At 37.6% G+C, this 23,471-nt stretch overlaps 1 protein-coding gene across 3 annotated transcripts in view; it reads left to right on the top strand.

Annotated features, from left to right (window-relative positions):
* The window catches only part of CGNL1 (cingulin like 1), an 89,630-nt gene that overhangs the window by 14,875 nt on the left and 51,284 nt on the right, over positions 1-23,471 (top strand). For 2 of the 3 annotated variants that reach the window (XM_018559928.1, XM_018559930.1), the window contains exons 2-6: positions 5,422-6,994; positions 13,530-13,624; positions 15,021-15,114; positions 18,362-18,463; positions 20,362-20,510. In XM_018559928.1, coding sequence (XP_018415430.1) covers positions 5,444-6,994; positions 13,530-13,624; positions 15,021-15,114; positions 18,362-18,463; positions 20,362-20,510 — 1,991 coding nt within the window. In that variant the 5' untranslated portion in view covers positions 5,422-5,443. The remainder of the gene's footprint in view (positions 1-5,421; positions 6,995-13,529; positions 13,625-15,020; positions 15,115-18,361; positions 18,464-20,361; positions 20,511-23,471) is intronic. The other variant, XM_018559929.1, reaches the window with a different exon arrangement.

The raw sequence follows: 23,471 nt of genomic DNA on the forward strand, positions 1-23,471 counted from the left end.
AACAGAAAAAGATTCTGGGAGGGGAATTTATCAAAACTGGAGCAGTTGCCCATGGCAACCAATCAGCTTCTCTCTTCAGTTTTTGTTCTGTTAAGATCTGAAAAGGAAAGAGAGAAGCTGCTTTTTCTAATTCTTTCTAAGAGATTAAAAAGAAGCTCTCCCACATAACAAATGCTCTGCCAGAGAATACCGATCAACAGCCAGGAAAAGGCCCGGAAACGTATTAAGGTTGCAGAGAGCCACAGTAGCTCTGGTATATCCGTGGCATTGTCAATACATGTATAAAACATGGGCTAAACTTATGTCACTTCACTCACATCAGTTCTACTTCCTATACTCTTGGCAACTCGCTATTCACAGTGATTGTAAGAAACTTAAACATTTTCCTTTCAGGTGCTGAATTTAAAACACTGGAATCAATCTTTATTGGGGGAAAATTATAGGAGAGTCAAAGGCGCTAAATGATTGTTGTATTGCTACTAGATTCCAAATAGACCTGTTCACACTTGCCATGCTTGTGAATGCGTGCCAAAACATTCACACCACTTCCATTATTTGTTAATGGCACCCCAAACGCAGCAGACAAAACGCGTGTCTTTTCACACAGGTTGACGTATGACAAACGTACACAAATATGTGTTGAAAAATGCGATGCTCAAAGAATAATAATATATATATACACACACACACACACACACACACACACACACACTATAACATTATATGGCTTATAAAGATCCACACTAATTAGGCTCTCGATTTTACAGCATCCTTTACCTTTACCTCCCTTACCCCCAAGTTGGGAGGATTGTGGATTTTCTTTTGTCACATAAAATGTTATCAGTTTATTGTACACTGATAGGGAAAAGAAGTTTGTCATTCCATTGAATAGATGTATGTGGAAATATACTAAAGTCAAGTTTAATATAAAACTCTCCTCTCCTGAGCACAAATGCTTGTCTTGTATAAACACACTAATCGGTTTCATATGCAATATACACATCTGTGCCCTACATTCCCAAGACATGAATGCCATACTCAGATATGGGTGAACTTCATCATGAGTTGCATAACAACATTACTCATGAAATGAGAATCTCGTCGCTTGCCACATACCAATACCGAAAGATTTTAATGTTCCTTTAATACGTGTTCTGCATTGTAAATAGATGACTTGCCAAGTTATGTAAAGCATGCACCCTTGTGTATAATTGGGAAATCAGCAGAAGGAGGTCAAGCCGTTTTGTGAACAACATAAAAGGACATTTTAAGTATTAGTATTGTTAAGTAATCTAAACTGATAGTGTTACTGAGTTAATGTGTATCTACACTCAGAATAAAAAATGTGAGAAATTGCAGCTTACCAAGACTTAGATGTGGTGGCTACATTCGTTTCGGTCTTTTCCTTTATTTTCCTCTGCTGCTCTGGCCAGTAAGTCTGTTTTTTTTACAACTTCCTTTAACAGGCCAAGCTGCCCAGCAAAAGTGGCAGACAGAGGGTTGAGACAAATCATTTAACATCGACGGGGTGCTTACAATGGTCAGCTTTTATTCATTTATGTAAAACCTTTATGCCAAAAGGAATAACAAACTGAAAAGTGTTATCCGGAGTTCAGATTAAGTTGATTATTCAAGTCCATCCAAATCTGCTAATGCACTACCCTACCCACATGGTGAAAATGCTGCTGTCCAAGGGTGACTCTGTTGCTACCTCCGTAGAGTGGAGCCACCCTAATACAGAAAGTGTGTTACTGGCAAAATCACCAGGTGAAAATAAAGAAAACAAAACTAATTCAGCCACCACATTTAATAATTAGTAACCGTCAATATGTTACATTTTTTTTGGGGGGGGGGGGGGAGGGGGTTTGTGTTTTGTTTGCAGTGTATCAACTTCTTGTCCTCCCAAAAAGATTAGACCGCTTTGCAGGGATAGAGTTAGTGGTGGGATCTGTGACAGGATGTTTCCTAGCTAGAAATGGCCATTTCTATATGTAAAATGTACATGTCAGTTCACTTCGAACAGCATAGATTTGACCATTCGTGCATTTCATCTAAATCCTTGCACATTGAGCCTTTGTTTCATGGGCAAAAGATGCTATTTGTTGGGAGTGAAACCATGCTTTCACTCCCAAATAAATTCTTTTGCTTGCTAAGTGAGTTATTATTTGAACGTATAATCAAGATGAAAGTATGCAGACACACCCGAACATTCCATTAAATGTAGAAATTACAGGACACTTTCCAGCTGGATACTAGTACTAGTTTCTGTACATTGCTCAGGTAGAACACATCCTCTAACAATAGAACATATGCCCTCAAATTGTTTTACTCAGAAATCTAAGAACTCTGAAATCTAATAATTTAATTGTCTGGAATGTTAAAAAAAATTCTATTTTCATTTTGATACTACTTTATATATTTTTTACTATTTTATTATTATTTTTGACATGTACTATGGATATTAGCTGATAGCTTTCTGTATATGAGAGATTGACATGTTTACTATTTTTTTTTAATAAACTGTAACTATGCTTATTGGGTCTTAAGTTCATAGAATCACCCTGTATTAGTTATTTATTTATTAATTACGGGTATTTATCCACTTGCTGCCCAGAGCAATTTCTTACATTTGCACACACATGATAAAATCTGAATTTTTGGCTAGAAAACCGCTTCAGATCCTCAAACAAGGATACATTTTCTGAAAGCAGAGGCCCTGTAGAATAAAAAGATGCTACCGTGTTTCCCCGAAAATAAGACACTGTCTTATTTATTTTTTTGCACGAAAAAAAACACTAGGTCTTATTTTCGGGGCATGTCTTACCTGGCTGGGGGAGGACTGGACGAGGTCCCGGAAGGCGGCGTGCTGTTGCCGGTCCCGGTGTCGGCGGATGATATTCCGCTTCCAGCGGGCGTGTGGGCGGGAATATTTTCGGGGTAGGTCTTATATTACAGAAATCCCTGAAGATAGCGCTAGGTCTTACTTTCGGGGTAGGTCTTACTTTCGGGGAAACACGGTAGTTGCTATTTTTTTATGTTGCAAGGTATTTGCGCAAATGTTTATCAAAGAAGTATTTTTAGGATGAAATGCACTAAAATTTAATTTAGTGTACAGAAACAGAATATAATGCCCAATTTTTTGGTAAAATATAAATGATGGGGTCACGTCGGGTAAATAGATGCCAAACATGTCAAGCCTTGAAATTGCATGCGTCCGTGAAACCGCAAAAAACTACAATAACCAAAATGTCCCATAGGCGACTCTTTAAACGCTTTTACGGCTCATCAGTTTAGTCCTGACAGTGGGCCTAGAATTATTGCTCTCACTTAGACGCTTACGACGATATGTAACGTGTGGCACAATTTTTTTTTTTGCACCAGACATGTTTGTGTTGTGTGGGGGGCGGGGGACTTTTAAACTTTTTTTTTTTTTTTTGCATTTTACATTTTTTTAATGTAACTTCAATTTTTACAATTTTTTTTAATTTATTTTTTACACTCCGCATTATTGCTATTGCATAGGGGGCTAACAAGACCCCAAAGAAGCTGATGAAGCAGAGATCTGCTTCACCAGCTTCTTCTGGCATTAGGAGCCGGAGACTGAGCGCAGCGACACTGGAAGTGATGTAATGCACATCACTTCCGGGTCCAGTGATCGAAGGAGAGCTCAGCGGCTAGAAGCCGCTGATCTCTAGTTTGATCTATCAGGGGAGACCCCCCACGCCTGCCCCGGGCTCACACGAGGGACAGTGCAGCAGCAGCAGCCGTGTTCTTCACTTCCAGCGGAGGACATACATTTACGTGAACCCGCTGGAAGTGGTTAAATAGCGCAGAGAATTTACACAGCGCTTTACATACTGCACATTCACATCAATCCCTGTCCTAAGCTCCCTATCGCACATGCATACAGGGCCAGTTTAGACAGGAGCCAATTACCCTTCCAGCATGTCTTTGGAGTGTGGGATGAAACCGGAGTAACTGGAGGAAACCGATGCAAGCACAAGAGAACATGCAAACTCCTTGCAGACCTGTTAAGTGACCTTTGCAAATAAATGCTTGGCAGCAGGAGTAATACTGTCATACCTTATTGAGATTGTGAGGAGATAGAGTGCCAGTTCTTTTACACACTATCTGGTAAAGTTAAGAAAACCAAAGTTGTGATATTTTGTTATCAGTTCATAAGTACCTGTTTGTAAGTACTCTACCACAAATAGGTACGGCCATAAAACCTTCAAAGGTATACATAGAAAACACACCGTGCTGTATACAATTTTATTGCTGAAATCAGTGCAGTAGGCAGCACAAATTAGTATTTGTGGCAGTACAAACTACTGCCACAAACCTCTACCATATATTTGCAACAATTGGCATATAGGTGTACTTTAAATAAAGGTATAATCCACAGCTAGTATTGTTTTTATATTGTGGGTTATGTGTTTGTTATGAGCTAATAACAAACACATTTGACTAATTGGCAACTCCTGCAACATTTTCTCACTTTATTAAAAAAGTAAGCTATGTTTAACAAAAAATAATATATAAAAAAATATATATATATTATTTTTTGTTAAACATATACATGGAAAAATTAGAACCCCAGTCACGATTTTATTGCTCTGTTTGAGGAAGTCACCCTCTCTTGGACAACCTCCTAAGAAAAGGATATCCACTCTCTTTGAAGAAATCTCCTCTTACTTCCTATTGTCCCTGAAACAGGAAGTAAAAGAAAATCTTACCAATAAGACACCGTTTTTTTAATGTTTTTTTTTTCCTGATAGCTGTTCAAACATTCCCTTTGCTACCCAAAACTAAATAAAAAGGTTTTAGCTTTGTATACACTTTAAGTGCATATGGCCAATTGGTGTGCAGAGTCTCATTACTTAAACATGAAATCCTATTGGTTAATGAACCATGTTCATCATGGCTCTTTACTGCTTTATTAAATAATCCCTTCTTATACAAAGGCTTATTAGGGATTCCAATATTAAATAAACATAAAACTACGATGCTTCGATGCTGAGGCATGTTTAGTCCTGTTTATACCCCTGTTGTAGGACTTGGATTGATGTTTAAACAGGGTTTAAGGCCCATAGATTCATGTAATGTACTTTCACTTAATTTACAATAGGATCTATTGTCTGGAATTTCTGGTTCCACTGGGATCCCTTAAGCGTTCCTGTTCTTGTACATCAACAGCTTTTAACCTTAGGAAAACATTAGAAAGAAGCACTAAGGTTATTACACTGCTATAAAATTATTAGACTCATTTTTATATATTATGCCACCTTATTTATTTTTCATTATTTTGGGGAGGGGGGTCCTAACGTTATTGATATTGTAGGTGCATGCTTGTGGTGATTATCATTTCTGTTTTTCTTATAGCTGACAGCAAAATAACTCTCTGTCAATGTCTTGTTTCAGCAGCTGGAGTCAGTAGACTACAATGGATCCACGGTATGATGGACTAAAATACAAGCAAGACTCTGGTGTTCTCTTACAGTGCAATGAAGAAAATAAACGAAGAACAAGAAATAATATAAAGGAAGGTTCTTATGGTGTTAGTATCAGGGTCCAAGGAATAGATGGACATCCATTCATTGTGTTAAATAATAAAGAAGGCTATTCATCACGTAATATTCCCCCACCTGAAACAGAACATCTATCACAAGACAGATCATTACCGAATTTAAAGAACAGTCAAAATTCTCTAAGGACAGATGACAAGGATTTTCCAGAAAATCCATACAAGTCATACAAATCCTCAAATAAAAGTAATTATCTCCGCTCTGGGACTGTCGCCTCTGAATGTGAAGATGAATCTCTAAAAACAAGCCTGTTGAATTTTCAAAGACATCCTGAGCTTTTGAAACCCTATGATCCAAATGAAAACTCCTTGAACAAAAACAATTACAAGTCATCTAAAAATAACTCTGGTGTGTCAACTATAGAAGAACAAAGTAAGAAGGATTCCAAGCGTTATATGTCTTTACCTAAAGAAGCTACATTTAAAAATGTGCGCAGTAAGTCGACTGATACAGTCGAATTAAATGGTAAGGAAGCATCTTCCAAGAAAGAAGACCAAATCAAGTCACCAACAGACACAAGTATTCTGAGTAGTACTAGTGATAATAATACTTCAGAGTCTTTCTCTTCCAGTAATGGATCTCCATGTAGTACCAACTCAACCATTACTGCTGAGTCTAGGAGAACACGGCCTGATGTTCTTCAGTTTAAAAGACAGGATTCAGGCCAGCCTCTTGAAGGACCTCGTTCACGTAGATCATCCTGTTCTTCAGCAACTGCAACATCATCTCAGTCTTTACAAAAGTTTTGGCTTGAAGAGCAAGAGGATGCTCTTTATGCTGATAATGTGAACCGGCATGAAAATCGGAGGTATATTCCTTTTGTACCTGGGACAGGTCGCGATATTGATACTGGATGTATTCCTGGAGTGGATGAGTTGATTGAAAAGTTTGATGCGACTATCCCTGTGCAAAGAAGAGGCAGGTCTGCCAAACGGAATAGGATCAATCCAGAGGAAAGGAAGCGAGCTAGAAGTGTTGACAGTGCTCTACCATTTGGTTTACAAGGCAATACAGATTACCTAAATGAGTTCAGTAGAAATTTAGGCAAGTCAAATGAACACTTATTACGGCCATCTCAGATCTGCCAGCAGAAACCACATATGCAGAACTATAAACTTCCCTTTAAAAGGCAAAATACAACTGGGAGCCTTATCAGCCAAGCCTCACCCCCAGACAATGCCCACCAGCAAAGCTATAGTTATTTGCCATACTGCAAAGAAACCAAGAATAGCATGTTAACTCCATTCAGTGAGACTGACTCGGCCACATTACCAAGGCAAAACAAGAGAAATGGAGATGTTAAAACCATGAAGTCCTCTTTGAAGCTGTTACATTACAACACTGGCCCATCAGAAGAGGCAAAAAGAAGTGTTTCTGCAAAGACACACAGTTCAGGTCAAGGTGCACAGGTTAGTGCAAATATTTACATTTAATGGATAATGTATTTTAAATACGTTGATTTAAGTTTCGGTCCTGTGTGTTTAAAAAAAAAAGTACAAGAAATCTGGTTAACGGTATGCAGAATTAAAGAAAAAACAGTTGAAAACAAATTTGCATTTCTGAAATGTAAACTAGAAACCCAACACTTGAATATGCTGTAGCTATGTTTTTGTGCAAGAAATGTGATGCAGACTGTATGACTGGATGTTGAGAGCTTCTAGAAGGCTAGATTTTTATAGACAGGATGGAATTTAGACTCCTGGAAAGCCTAATTTGTGTAAGCCGTTACAGCAATACTATTTTGCTAATAATAAAATATAGAGAATGAACTGCGCCAATAAGCAAGCTAACAGCTACAAGGCACTGGAATGTACACCCACTGTGAGTGTGTATACGTGAAAAATGAATAACTAAATGTGCCGAGCTAAAACAATGATCAGATATAAAGAGTAAAAAAAACAGTGACTCAAACAAATGTCAGTGAAAAATAAATAAATAAATCAATCAGGTGTAAAGTCTTTAAATCTTCATAAATCCGTGAAAGATGTCCAAATATAGCAATAGTGATGAATATTACTTGTTCCTTCACCAAATGCACCACGTGCACCACACCAGATATAGGGGTGCTCACCTTATTGATAGACCTCAGCAAGAGGTCAAACCAGGCAATTCCCTTCTTAACCAGGGGAGGGGGCCCTCAGCTCCAATCGCTCACAGATGTCCTCCAATGGTTTAATCAGACCAGCAAACAGATCTGTGCAACACTTCTTAAATAGGAAAGCAATAGCCTCCAATCTTTATCGATCTTTATCGATCGAACAAGTAATATTCATCACTATTGCTATATTTGGACATCTTTCACGGATTTATGAAGATTTAAAGACTTTACACGTGATTGATTTTTTTTTTATTTTTTTCACTGACATTTGTTTGAGTCACTTTTTTTTTTTAATACTATTTTGCTCCTAATTTTTTTGTGGTTTGGTAGCTGTTTGCTTACTGTAAAGTATTTTCAATGAACAGCTGAAGAACCACAGTTGTGGACATGTGCCTAAAGCTTCTAAGAGTTCTAAAATGCTGACAAATGGTACAGTTCCATTGAAATATACTGCAGATCGTCTCATGAACACATCAATATTGGGTCGGAAAGCCAAAAACAAAAATGTACAGAAAAGGAGTCACCCATAAGAACAGTTCCTTATTGCAAAAGTTGTTCTACATTATCTCCATCATGGTATAAAAGAATGCTAATTTTAGTTATATGTGTGTTTTTATTTCTACAAATATACCTTCTAGACATTTATTTTAATGAAACTCACTTCTGAATGGGATATGCACACTAGAAAAGTGTCTCACTGGAGTAAAGCGAGATCAAACCACAAGGACCAGCAGCTGAAGCTTGGCATCTGACAGGCAATAACGTCATGAGCCACACACTACCCTTTTCACAATGAACTTTTATAAACTTGGCTGTTATAGAAATCTGGCGTTACTGATGTGACCCCAATCATTTTAATAAATGCCCTGTCAGTCTTGTTAATCACCCAGCTATACCCTTGAAGGGCTATAACCGGCCAACTTGCCTTGTCAGATTGTAATACATGGAAACATACCTCTTTACAAAGAGTTAATAAATAATTATGTAACATCTTCAGGAGGCACTCGGTGTTGCTACGATCACATCAAACAAAGCCAGATTAGAAAGCTGCAGAAAACACTTGACATATGTAATGCTAATAATGATTTCTATTCACTGGATGAGTTGTATCTTATCGAAGATACATCAAACCTTTTTTTTTTAAGCGTATATAAACCCTTGGACAGGAACAGTGTTACTGGCTGGATCACCAGCCACCACATCTAAGGACTGGTAAACTGCATTATAAAAATTGTGGGTTTAGATGCACTTTATGGTGATCCTATCACTTTGTGTAACATATTAGCACTATGTTTGGAAACAAAAAGGCACCACAAGATGCTTGCTAATACCTTCCAACTTTGGGTAAACACTTCTTGATTCCTCATGAACCCCTAGTTTTAACACAGCTCCACCCATCAGTCAATCATGTACATCCCTTTTGGCCACTAGTCTTCTGTATTGCTTTGTGAGATGATGGGGTATAAAGACTTGTGAGATAGAAAAAATGGGTACTGTAGCCAGCATGTGTCCAGGATTTGGCGGCTCCACAAAAAAGAGATACCTGCATATACCAGTAGCTATCATTCCCTTCTGCTATTGCTGAATGCTGGCTGTGCTGAATGGGCAAAGCTCTGGCACTAACCCAACAGTGGTTTAAACCATCTGTACTCAATCGAAAACGGACTACCACTATATTAAACCTATTGTACATATGTAGTCTATGATTATCATAGCCCATGTCTCAATTTTGAGCCAAAAAAATGCAGGGCAATTGTTCTTTCTCACCTGGACCCCGTTTCTATTAACCAAACTAGATACAGGACAGCTTAAGGACGTGATGTTGTTATTCCAGGACACAAAATGGTATCTCGCCTCTAAGGCCGCTTGCTCTTTGGGAGGAAGCGGCCTTACATGTAATTTACATAATTACATTAGATGTCCTTTAGCGTTCCAACCTATGGCTCATATACTAATACTGCTATGCATCCACTTGTCAATCTCCTAGTCATTGTATTCCGCTCCTCACCCCGCCTGCCCACTCCGCTGCAATTCCCGTGAATTGATTGTGAAGTTCGATATTGTTCTCGATTCTGAAGTTATTCGATATTGTTCTCTTCTATTGATACTACTTATGTATGTTTGATTACATTTACACTACTGTAAATTGATCTGTTTGTCCAAAAAAAAAAAAACTTTCAGTAAAGATTACATGCTAAACAAAAAAATGCAGAGCAACTAAATTGCAATAAAATGAAAATGTTAAAGTGGTGTTCACTCAACAGTAGGTAAACTAGCACTGAATTCCCCATGATGATGATTGTGGCAACCTCTCAGTGGGTGGTAAATTTTAAATAACAGTCTGCCTGGATACCTGCTGAATACCACATTTTTAATAACAATGTAGTCCAACAAAGGTCACATAGTTTATACAACTTTTTAGACTAGGTTCACCTTTTTTGTTTCTGCTTTGATGCAGTTGTTTAAGGCATTTTCCAATGCCTGTTGATGTGAGTTTCTATTGCATTTCTCTTGTTGGCCAAAAACAATAAGAATCATTGATTTTGAATCTGCTTCCTTTGTGGTGTGTATTGATGTTTTTAAAAAGGCAAAGGTTCTACTAACATTTCCCCTTCTTAACTAATTGAATGTTGACCACTGTGTGAAAACATTTCCATCAATGGTTTCGCAGGCTATTCCCTTTCTGTCTGTGTTGTGGCAGTGGGAGGGGTCATAGAGGAGGGGGTATCTGCTATTCTCCCGGCTGAGCATTTCAGCATCCAACACCTTTCCTTCAGCCATTATGCTCTGAGATTGAGCAAATGGCAGGTATCCAGGGGAGTGTCTTGTTACCAGGGGCTGAAAACACACGCAAAACATGTTATACCTGCATTTTTATGTGTTACCACTGACTTCTATGGGCTTCAAAATGCATGAAGGTAGGCAGAAAAATGGACTTGACCTATTGACTAACATGCACTGCAGTGTACAGATGTGAACAAGCTCTATCTTTAACAATGGCTTTGATATGGCTAGAATGTGTTTTTTCACATTCTGGCATGTGCGGAAAAATGCAAAAGTAGGAATTTATAAATTGTTGTGGTTTTTTGTGAAGTGTTGAATGTGCCATTTGACAGAACAGGTTGGGGGGTCCTCTGATTTAGAATTGTAAGTGCCTAGCTGGGCCCATTTATACACTGTCATTCCCACCTATCAGCACCTAATGATGAAAGCTTACATAGTTTCCAGCATACTGTATGTTGTTGAAAATTATTTATAGCTGTTCCCCATCAATTTATTGAAGACGGGATGGGACATGGATTTAACCTTTCATTTGTGGGAAATGAGGCTCTGCAATGGCATCCAAAGGCAACGATAGAGACACTGTGCAGAGGAGCTTACCTGAACATCTATGGTGAAATGAGCAATGTGTACAGAATATCCAGCATGCATTTCAGACATGAGGTTCATTGTATTTTAGGGCATACTCTTCCCCTCCAAAGTGATCTGTTGCTTGTGTTTATTGTGTATCTTCACAAACAGCTTAAAGCAGACCTGGTACTTTTTTTTTTTCTCAATTCCCCCCTCATCCTTACATAATTACATGTAAATGTATTCACTTTTTTTCATTTAGTAAATAATTTTTTTGTGAATTCCCATGCCACCTTCTTATTACTCATCTAGACGAGAAGCACATATCCTCACACACCTGCAGCCTCCTGGGATATTCACATCACACATCCCAGAAGGCTGTGGGACAGTAAGTGCAAAAATCGTGTAAGATTTTGAGCATTCATAAAAGACAACAGCTAGTTAGATCTCCGTGTGGATCTAGTAGTGCATCATCATGGGGGGGTACTAGCTGTAAAAGTCAGGAAGTAACAGCCAGCTCCTGATATTCCTCAATTGAAAATGGCGGTGTGTGGGAGAGTTGCAAGGAAAACTTCGGCTGTAAGGAAAACATCAATGGCTCGATGGACTCCAAAAACTAGGGTGTCTTTTCAAATGTCAATACGTTTATTGTAGTGGCTGAATTACATTTTAGACATGAAATGTCTACGTTAATGGAAAGCCGCACATAATAGGATAATCGTAGGATAATCCACGTTATTGTAAGTACAGTATATCTCTATGAAGAGTTCTGGCCTGCCACTGTACACTAGAGACATGTGACAAATCATGGTCCTCTGAGACCGTATTACTAATCTCTACTACACCCTCCTGACTATCAGTTCATTACTTATGTACACATTAGGGTGGAAAATTACTGCATTCTGAAGGCACTTCCTGACCATGGTAAAGACCCTTCTCCACCCATTAGAATGATTTCAGCCATGAGTCTGATAGTCCTGCCGCTATGGAAGGAGTTAAATGTATCTTTCATTACTTGGCTCTCAATATGTGACTGCAAAGATAAAGCTATAAGAGAAAGAATGATTCCATTCCTGTGGAGAAGCCAGGAGGGCTACACTAATGGAAAGCGGCACATAATGGAGGATAATCCACAGGGTTCTATGTATATCTGCAGTTTGAACTATCTAATGAAAGTCAATTTTCCCTCTGCAAAAAACATTGATTGATTTTGTAATCAGTGCAATGTGCAGAAGCAGTGTTTTGAATACATGGATTAATTATTAGTTGACTTTTTCTGTTTACCAGGGAAGGATGTAATATTACATTTAGAAGGGGAAATAATACCACAAGTTAGGTGGGGTAGTTGCATTAATTTCTTTTCAGACTTTTATTTCTTTTTATTTTTACCTTGTGAGCCTCCGAGTAACACACTTCTAGGGTAACAACTGTCGTAAGGTGACTACTGTCATTCACTATATCTATGTAGGACAAATGTTATCACTCTAGGATGCTCTCCACTTCCTCTCCATCTCCATTACATGGGGGCAGGGGAATATGTTGTTTACAGAAGATAGCTTGGAAGGAAGATAACGCTATTTGAGATTTCAGTTAATTTTGTAGAGAAAATTACATAGACATTGCATGTTTGGAATGATCAACAGGTATTTTCTGAACATGCAGAAATTGTTCTTGGCCTGTAGATGAATGTAGCCACCACTTCTAAGAGCTGCTAAGCTGCAGTGTTTAAAAAATGTGTTCTTGGGTTTAGATATACTTTAAAGGATGACCTCACCTTTAGTGACCTTTAACCCCCCCACCTAGACAGCCTGACTTTATATTTACTTTTAGCCCAGATCCAGTGATCATACCTCGGACATGGACCAAGCTGGCTACTTTTTAGTCTGAGCATGTGCTCCCCAGCCCAATTGATTTCTGTGTGTTCCGAGCAGCCTCTGGAGGCCGCCATGAGTACAACAACCAGTTGGAATAAATTGGACTGTGGCGCCGATGCTCAGACTTGAGGAGCTGGTCGTGTCCATGTTGGGGGTCACCAGGTTGCAGTTGAGGCTTAGTATTAGGCTAGACTGACTGAGTGGGCTGGGGGCTGCAGCATAGGACAACTTCCTAAGTATCTCCTTCCTACCTAACTACCTATCACAAACATGAGAAATGTAAATTGAGCATTTCTGTATCCACTATTTGTTTTGGTTTATGATGTTCCCTGACCTCTGGTTATGTTTTTGTTTTCATCATATGCTCAGTCTGATTTGCCCGGATCTGACTTCTTTTAGGTGCAGCTACCCACAGTAATAATTATTTACTAGGTCAGATAAAACCAATATGAATTCTAAGAAAACAAAAAGAAACTGCTTTTTTTTTACTGGTAACCTTTACTGGTTCAACTTGGGAACTCAAGCTGAGTTTGGCTAACCGTTGGGCTAACCTTTTAAGCATTAGTAGTTACATTTTATAATGCTTTGTTTAATAACTTTTTTTTATTTTTTTTATTTTAGGTGACTCCAGACCTTTTGAAGGGCCAGCAACAACTAGCACAGCAAACCCATGAAGAAAATGCAAAACAGATACTTTTTAATTATTTGAAAGAAGGGTTAGTATTATGGTTGTGTATATTATGTTAATGTTAAAGAGTAATTATATCTATGGTGGTACAGTGATAAACCTGCACTTTGCATATGGAACAAGATCCCTATGTAGCTCTCGGTGCTCTGGACAGTAGATTTGCACGACAAAGAAAAAAAACATATTCTCAGGCATTTTTCTCAGGGTTTTTGCTATGGGTAAAACTGGTTTTGCAGTTTTGTGTCTGCTAGGCTGTATTTTATGTTTTAATTGAAAACCTTTTTCTAGGGCTGGTACTAATTAAAATTTTCGTGTTCGATTAATCAAATTTTTGTTAATCGATGTTTTAATTTCGATTAATAACGCACATACAGATCCAACTACATTGGCCTATACACATACAGCACAGCAATGAAGTAATAAAATGAACTAGGATCACACTAATCCAGCACGTTATTAATCTCACGTACCCCACTCAATATGGCCGCCGCTTGAGTGGGGCAACTCAGAATAATAACGTGCTAGATTAGTGTGATACTAGTTCATTTTATTACTTCATTGATGTGCTGTATGTGTATAGGCCAATGCCTTGGCTGGCGCTCGTGCAGAACAAGTTTCTTGGGCAAACCTCTTGGTTGTAACCAAACCGGAAGTCAGGCGGTTGGAGAACTCGATAAGTTCTCAGTGTCGACAGATCACCGGCCCAAGTGGCTCCGTCAGCTAACGAAGGGAAGGGGGGAGGAGTCTGGTGACGTCTATGTCCGTGACGTCACTGCATCTCCGATGGGACTCCCGGAAGGAGAGGTGAGTGTTTTCATTACTGATCAAAAGAATTTTAATCGATTTAAAAATGTTAACAATTAATCAAGTAATTAATTGTTAATTTCCGCAGCCCTACCTTTTTCAGAAGTGGCACTAAGTACATCAGTTTGAGAGGCTCCTGAGATCATTCTGAATTCAATGATAGGTGCATTTTATCTCCAATTGACTTCTGTTCTGCATTTGACCTGATTCAAGTGGAAATCAAAACCTTTCTGATGCGCCCAAAAGCCTGTCAACACAGACCCTTAGAAAACCTTGCACATTCTCAGTAGAGATGCACTGAAATAAAATTTTTAAACCGAAAAAAAAAAGTCAGGCCAAAACTGAAAATGTATTTTAAAAATGTTTTTTTTAAATTTTTTTTTTCTAAACTTTTAGTTTTTTTTATATTTATTTGTTTTTATTTTATGTTTCAATTTTAGTGCTAGTCAATCATTTTATCTCCTTCTATCCTTCTCTCTCTTCAATTTGTTCAGTTGAGCTTTGAAAATGAAAGTGAGAAGCTGATTAGTTGCCATGGGCTGCTCCAGTTTTGATAAATTCCCTGCGTATGCTTAAAGTAGGATTGTGTTTTAAAGTACAAATGCCTTTCTGTATTTCAGGAGTCAGGATAATGATGATGCAACCAAAAGAAAAGTCAACTTGGTCTTTGAAAAGATTCAAACTTTAAAATCCCGTGCATCCAGCAATGTGCAGGTGAATAGTCGCACTCCTTTTCTTTAAATGATGTTTACACTTTGCATAGATGGAGAAAATAACCTGTTTATAGTAATAGTTTTCTTGCCTTTAGTGAACTTTTTATTGCTTTGAGATTTTCTTTTTTTGTTGCACTGCTATTGTTCTGTACTTTTACTTTTAGAGCACAGGATCAATTTGAACGCTCTTTAACTTATTAAATGTTAACAAAAGAAAGAAAATTGATTACAATTTTCCATCCGTTTTAATTCTCTTGACAGCAGTAGTGGTTTTATTGCATGTTCTATTAGCTTGGACATTAAATAACACATTTTAGTTCTGGAAACAATAACAGTAGTACACCATGGCCTTACAGTATGAATCTCACTGACTGTGCATGGTATTAAATTACAGTGAGAGCCTGTGGAACCTGTGACTCCTTAAATAACTTTCAAATATGGAAACATGATTGTTTATTAATCCAAGTCTCATGACTACTTTCTTTTGCAGATTAAGTAAAGCACTCTTTAGAACATGAAGGAAAATGCACAAGCTAGACACGCTATTAATATTGCTCACATTTACCATGTTTGCCTCCAATGGCTGAGCTCTGTTATTACACATCATCAGTTGCCTTTTCTGTTTGCATGTTTGAATGCATTTTTTTCTATTTCTGGTATTTGCCTTTTTGTTCAGTTACACAAATACTGTAATTATTTTTCAAAGTGATAGAGCGTATTATGAACAGCAACTCTAATGTATTAATCTAACATGGGTACAAATATTATAAATACAAAATTCAAAAGTCCACATAATAGTCCTCCACAATATATTAATTGAAATCGGTGTCCTCTCTGAATTGTACTCTTCACCAGTAAATGGAATCTTCACCCCTAAGATCAGAAACTCACCAAAGGATATTGACCCCTAAATCATAGAAGGTCAAGTTCACTTTGATTTATGGTTAAAGATGGTTTAGTAAGTGTCTGATCTGAGGAGTAGTGGTAAACACTGAATATATCATTTGTAGGTGAAAAGTGTAATGTGGAGATGGCATGGATATGAATAAATGTAAATTTTCATGTGGATTTTGGATTTGTGTGATTTTTTTTTTTTTTTTTATATCTGCATTACTTTTTGTTATGTTATATTGATATGTTTGAATAATGCATTTAATATGTGTATTCTAAGAAGAGAGTGAGATCCCTGTTTTATATTACACATGATCAAAAAGTCACTTTTTGTCCTGGTTAAATGGCAGCTGTAGATTGGAAGGTTTACATACTATATAATCTTTTTGATGTTTATTGCTATTTAGAAAATGGAGACAGTGCAGAATTGTTGTAATATTTTTAATAATACTTCTTCTACCCAGACCCTTTACAAAAGGTATCACTGCATTTACAGTTATTCCACTTTATTTACTGTTATTTTGTCATTTTTAAAGTGTTGTTATTTTCCTCAGCACTATAAAACACCAAGCCATATACAGGCTGTGTTTTATATATACAACACCCTGGCCGCATTAATTTATAATCTAAAAGGTATAGATACAAAAGATAGAGAAGTGCTGGAGGTATCATTTGTGTGTTGGCAGTGTAGTTATTGAAGAAACCATTAAATACCATGTAGTGAAAGAGAAGTGTTGTGAATCGAGGTTATACATCATCCTTACAAACTGGTTTATAGGTTGTGTTTTTAAGACTTAGAGGTTTGATTAATGTCTGGTAGCCTGCGAAAGAGAGTTCCCCCCTGAAATGAGCAGCATGAGAAAAGTCCTGTAGGCTTGAGACAATAGTGATGATCAGGAAGGAAGAATGAAGTTCATAAAGCCGAGAAAGGTAAGCATTTTAGAGACTGACAGAAAGGAGTACTTTTCAAGTAGTAGAAGGAGAAATGAGTCATGCTTACTGTAGCTTTTATAACAAACTGAAGTGGAGCTAGTGTGTTCAGTGCAAACCCACGAATGAGGTTGCTGTTGTATTTAATAAAGGGTTTTAGAGTGTGCATCACTTTTGCTTGTTTCATGCATGAGAAAAGTTTGAAAAATTGTCCTTATTTTTAGAAAGAAAACACTGAGACCGTGGCTAAAGTAAATGGCCAGAGTAATAATTAAAAAAAAGCCCTAAGCAGGGAGCTGGGCAATTGGGATTTTATCAGCAATGATTGCTATGCAATGCAGAGGAGCAGAATTAGCTGGTTTAAAGATAACAAATTCAATTTATTATGAAAGATTTTACAGCTTAGGGCTCAGGCAGTTATATAAAAATAAAATGTCATCTATTTATTTAAAAAAACTGACTGCATATCAGCTTACTATAACCTTCTGTACAGCAGCACTTAGGCTGGGAGAGGGAGCACCAGCATGCATTTCTTTACAGTATGCTGGCTACGTAACACTGTAGATACAGTTACATGAGGGGAGAGCACAGGGATAGTCTTGTCAATGTGCTGCTGATCGTTCATTTTCCAGCCGTAGGCAGGGAGGGTCTTGGACCAGGCTCCAACTGCCAGACAGCCTAACATAGGCCAGGTTCACACTTGGGTGATCTGTGATGGTGCGGCAATTGTACACAAAACGGAATCGCTGGCCGTGCCATTATTTTATAATGGCACCCCAGTCGAGCCAGGCAGATTGTGTGGTTTCCCGCCACGATTCCGCCCATTCATTCAAGCACGATCACCGTTCGTGTCGCAAAAAAAGATACATGTACCTTTTTTCAGCGATTGCTGTGCGGATGTAACCCCATTGAAATCAATGGGGCTACACGGCAATCGCTGTGTGGAACCGCACATAATAGCGCAGTCCCGGGATAGCACAAGTCTGCACCAGCCCTCGGAATTAATCAGTAGAGAATAGGGTTAAGAATTCTGGATGTTGACTACCCTCGCTGATGTTGGCTTATGTGCTTCTTTAAATGGCTACATTTATGGAAGACTTGGAGGATAAGATCAAAAGATCTTGTTGTACTTTGCAGAACAGCTAAAGTGCTGCTGTACAGATGCTCCTGTAGTTAGCCAAGTTTGGGCTTACACATTTTCTTCCATTCACTGCCTTCTTGAATAAGCTTGTTGGAGCGAGCAGACATTACTTTGGTTACTCTATTTTGCCTCACAAATCCGAATGCATTATTTGCTATATACTAGTTGAAATTGTGTTCCTGAGTGTTCCAAAGCTTCTATTGCTTCAGGCTGTTTAAAAACATATATTGTTGGGTTGTATGAAATGAAATTCATCTGTTGCTTTCTTCCCCTTTTCCGTTTTTAGAGTCCAGATCCAGCAGCAGAAATCAAAGTTTTGACCGACCAGAAAGGTGAACTTGAAAAAAAGCTTGTTGTCCTCCAGAAACAGCTTAATGAGCAAACAAAGGTAAAACGTAATTTTCATCATTCATTTCCATGTCAATGTGCATTTTTTTTCTATGCAAAGTGAAATGATCCATTTTTGTGACAGTAGTATGGGTATTAGCATTTTGCAAAGCTGTATTTCCCTAACTTGAGATACATGTAAACGATTTATATGATTGATTACCCATTATTCATATATTTAGAGATGTGAATGTTTGCCATTCTATCGATCATATGTGATTTTAATCATTAAGTGGTGGTATTGTCTCTTTATATACAGTATGTTAATAAAGATTTTATACTTTACATTTACCTTGTGGTTAGGTACTCCATTATAGAATTTTTTTTTGGTTGTTTATACATTTTAATGTTATACCGTGTTCTAAATCTGAGCATGATGTTATACATGGCCATATACATTAAAATTGACTGTGTGGGCACAGATTTCAGGCCAGGGAATCACAATTCCTATGTAATGATTATTGGGCTGGTGTTGGAATTAATTTGAATTCTAATGCCTGCCTTTGGCAGCATCATGCAATATGACTATGGACATACAGTAGTTGCTATGAAGAGTATCTCTAGCCAACACTTTTTTTTTAGTTTTGTTTAGCGTAGGACAATGTTAAAACCTCTGTCCAGTGGGGGATATTTTCCTTGACTTTCTGCACTGGAGACACATCAGGCAGTTAGAAAAAAAATGTCCCCACTGAGGAAATCCTCTCTTAGATTATTATCAGTAGATTATCCGTTATTCCCATTGAAAACTTACCGCGATGTCTGTTCCAGTAACAACTGTAGAATTTTTAGATTTCCAATCACTTATTTTTTTTAATGGCAATAATTCCTAGGACAATTATAGATGCTGAATCTCCCTAGAAGAGACCAATGCATCAATAAAATATTGAATGAGATTTTAACCTTTTCCCTACTCTATCCAAAAAATACAAAATAACTGCTTTGACTACAGATATACACTTTTAGTGCATCACCTATGGAAAAAAACTTGTCATATCATTGTTCCAGTTTATAAATGTTGGCTTCAACAGGAGGATATAAAATCTTAAGATCTGTAAGCATAATGGATAGGAAGCGATCACCTTCACTTTATTTTATAGTGACCTTATTAATAAAGTAATAGGAAAGTTAGTTTATTTGGTGACCCTTCTTAGGCAGGCATTATCAGCTATTCATTAGTAAAGGAGAGGGCCCTTGAACAAGCATTTGAAACTTAAGTAGTTTCTCTAGCCCAGACTGAGTGACTGTATTTACTGAGCTGGTTTCCAGTCCAGAATAGATGAGGCTGACTTTAGTACCATGCCAAGTACAACTTATACAGCACTAAATGCCGTAAGCTGTTTTTAGTAGGTACGTTTTGTGTCATACGTTGTGTACTATTGAGGAAACCCTGTCGAGATAGATGAAGTCTTCCATATCCATAGCTTGTTCTTCTTCAAAAAATGACAGTTGCCTCGATACCAAGCTGACTATTAGTTTCAGTACTTTGAGTCGCTGACCAAGAATTGGTCAGGTTTCTCTGGTTTCCTTTAACACATGCTTTTCCATGTCAGTGGCTTAGAAAAGTTTAAAAACCAAAAGACCAGCATGACAGCCAAGTATCTAGCATTTTCAAAAGGTCAGCAGTGGCAGCCTACATATTTTTCTCATGAAAGGTTTTATTTAATAGATTAGGTAGGAAGTTACCGTGAAACCTGGGTAACTGAAATAGTACAGATTATAAAGGTTTTTATTTCTAGAAGAATATGCCTTTGCTAAAATAACTAGGTACAGAGGTAGACCGCTCTAAGCAATATTTGATCACATTATTGTGTTATGGTTTGTGCACCTTTTGTAAATATGTTTATATTTAAAGTTTGTCTGAGCTCTACTAAAAACTGTCTTTACGTGTCATGAACTTAGAGTCAAGAAAGCAACAAAGAACAGAATAATAAAACAAAGGCAAGCATGAAAGACATCCAGGAACAACTTGAACGTAGCATGGAAGAAAACTTGGTTCTTCGTGGGAAACTGGGGGAGAGTGAGAAAGAATTAAGAAAACATCTAGAAGAGTAAGTTTAGGTTAAACGTGATGACATTTTTGTAACATATGTCTGGTTTTCCCAGGGTTTTGTGTAACATTTGTACTTTGCTTTGAGTTATTTGCTTCAGGTGCACGAATTGACAAGTGTAATGGGAAGCTCAGGTGTTTAGCCTTAAAAGACATGCCTTACAGTGAAGTGAACCTGTCACATTTTTAACACTCGTCATAGGTAGGAAGTGTTAAATACAGAGCTTGTAAAGGTGATTTGTCAGAAAATCCTGATTCTAACAGATTGTATTCACTGCTGATAGTTATTACTGAGATAATTATAAAGCTGTGTGGGCATTAGAATACTACATAGGGCAAGGATTTTTAGCTTCAGACACTTGTTTTAAATATTTATTTTGCGTGCTATTCTCTAGCTTATGCTAAGCTTTCTTTAGCTTGCAAGAATCCCACTGGCTGAATTGTCTTCTCTTATATATTGCATGACACTATTTTGTAGAGCATTAGCTAAAAACAAACACAGCTTTGTTGAAGGCAAAGCATCCTTACCCTGACTAATTAAGGGTAAATCAGAGGACATTATTACAGTAAAGAAAAACATTTAGTCAGTGTGTAACTCCTGTTGGCCAACTGCATATTTCATGTCACTTGTACATCTTAAACTGCTGCTTTTATTTTGTGATATAATTTTATAAAAACGCCCCGCAAAAATGATATTTCTTTTTTTGGTTGGAAACAGTGGGTTGCATTGCCCTATCAGATTCTTATGTCTTAGACACATTATTGGTAACATTTCTCCACCTGACAGAGGTAACAATTTTCCCCCACTGTATTGAAGGCTGCATTCATACATGTGCTATTTTTTTATTGAAATGCACATTGTGTGGGCATTAAAACCTGTATTAATGCACATTAAAATGCGATTATATGCATTTCTGTTAATTTCAGTGGAAAACGCATGTGCCTAAAAATGGCGATAAGTGAATGGTGCCTTTTGGGATTTGGGAACGACTCCATTAAACTGCAGAAAAGAAAATGAGAATAGTAGCTCCTTCAGGGCAGGGACTGATGTGAATGTGCAACTATATAAAGCGCTGCGTAAATTGTCGGCGCTATAAAAATACCTGTAATAAATAAAGTTAAGCTTAAGTTAACCATAGTGACCAATCCGAATTCTTCTTTATTCAGTTTCTTTATAACCAGGGTAAGTTTGTGACTTCCTTAACAGCTTGTTGGAAGAGGGGACCAGAAAGAGGGCATAGTTCATATTTTTAGCAGATAAAAAAACAAAATCTACAAACAATTTACACAACCCTTCAAATCCAAGAAGCAAGAAGCAACTGATTATTCTAGACAAGATGTAAAGAGGCCTCTGCAGCTTTGGAAATGTGGTATGAGCTGAAAATACTGAATGGATGGATAGTATATGAAGTTTTACAAAGGCATTTTCCATTTAGTGAGAATCAGAAGATACACATATCTGAAATAAATGTTCAAAATGTAGATGCTGCTCTCTTCAAAGTCTCCAGAAAATCTGACCTCATGCTGGCAGCTATGGCATGGATATACTCCTCTGCAGAGCCTCAGAAGTGGAGGCTGATATTTTCAAGCCCTATATTGCATTGCACACGCATTGGTTTTCTGGATTTATCCAAAACATCGTAAACCTAGTACCCCAGCATATGCCTCTGCTGAAGCAGTGAGGATGACAGATAAATCTGATTTACTCCACTTATAGTGCAGTTTGAAGACCTTCTTCTGAATCAAACTCTGTGGAATCCTATGTGAGGGAACTTTGTTTAGATATTTCTAAGGAAAAGATCGGTCAACCGAAAAGAAAAAAAGGGATATCTGATGTGTGGAAGAGCCTTTGGAAACATTTTGACCCCGAGGGGAACATGGGAAATATTTTGAATTAAGAAACCTCTGGATAGAAAATTGAGATTTCAATAATTATAAAAGTTTAAGGAAGGATCATTATTGAAGCCTCTTGAACATGAAAGTGTCCAATTTGGTAAATGCCTGTCGCTTTCTTCCCCGAATAGTTTTTGTGCAGTTCAGCAATTTCATTGTGAGTTTTGTTAGGATGTAGACTGGAATTTCCTTCAAGGATTCCTCACAGATACTGGGGAGCAGATCAGTCTTGTTAAACCACATGGTTAGAATATTTTCCTTCTAGGGAGAAAGCAAAGGTGATTTTTAGAATGTTGCTTGGAAATAGATGTTGTGGCTCTCTCTGGCACCTTCACCTTTCATATGTTTTAGGTCTAGACATCCAATTATTCTCCAATCTCTTTTAAGGTTTACTGTTTTTTGTGTATTTATTAAAGTCTCACAGTATTCTGAACCATCTAAGTTTTTTTTTTTTTTATTGGTCTTAACCGAAATTCTTCAGTATCAACCAAACCACCCGTTGAACATTTAAGTTGATGAGCTTAAGCCGTTTCCATTTGCAGATACTTTAGTGGCCCCCTTCAAAAGAAACCCAACTTTTAATTCCAATTTTTTTGTCTGCATTTCACAAATGGTATACCTCCAAGGTACCAGAGTAGGCATTTTCTTTTTTTCTAACATCCAAATAATATTTTTACTTTTTGGAATGACGCACACAAAATGTACTGTATCTCACTAAAGCAAATCCAACAGCCTTCTTGTGCTTTTTGGTAGCAAAAGCAAACGGTCATTAATATTTGATAACCATATGGGTCGAATTCACTATTACTAAAGCCTACTGGACAAAGTCATGGGGAAAGAAACCCCTGCTAAGCACATGCTCAGCTAGAGCTTTGCTCTTTGGCCGAGAAAGATGATGACTTAAATGAACAGGAAATGAAACAACCACATTGTCCAATCATCATCCTTTTAATAAACATTATTGCATTTACAGCATATTAAGAATTAAAGAAAACATGTTTTCACTCCTTAAGATAGACTTCTTGCCTATACTCTCTAGTTTTGGTGTCCTGGATCAGTGTTGGGGGGG

The sequence above is a fragment of the Nanorana parkeri genome, unplaced genomic scaffold (genome assembly GCF_000935625.1).
Source record: "Nanorana parkeri isolate BGI_ZX_2015 unplaced genomic scaffold, ASM93562v1 scaffold422, whole genome shotgun sequence".
Classification (NCBI taxonomy): Eukaryota; Metazoa; Chordata; class Amphibia; order Anura; family Dicroglossidae; genus Nanorana; species Nanorana parkeri.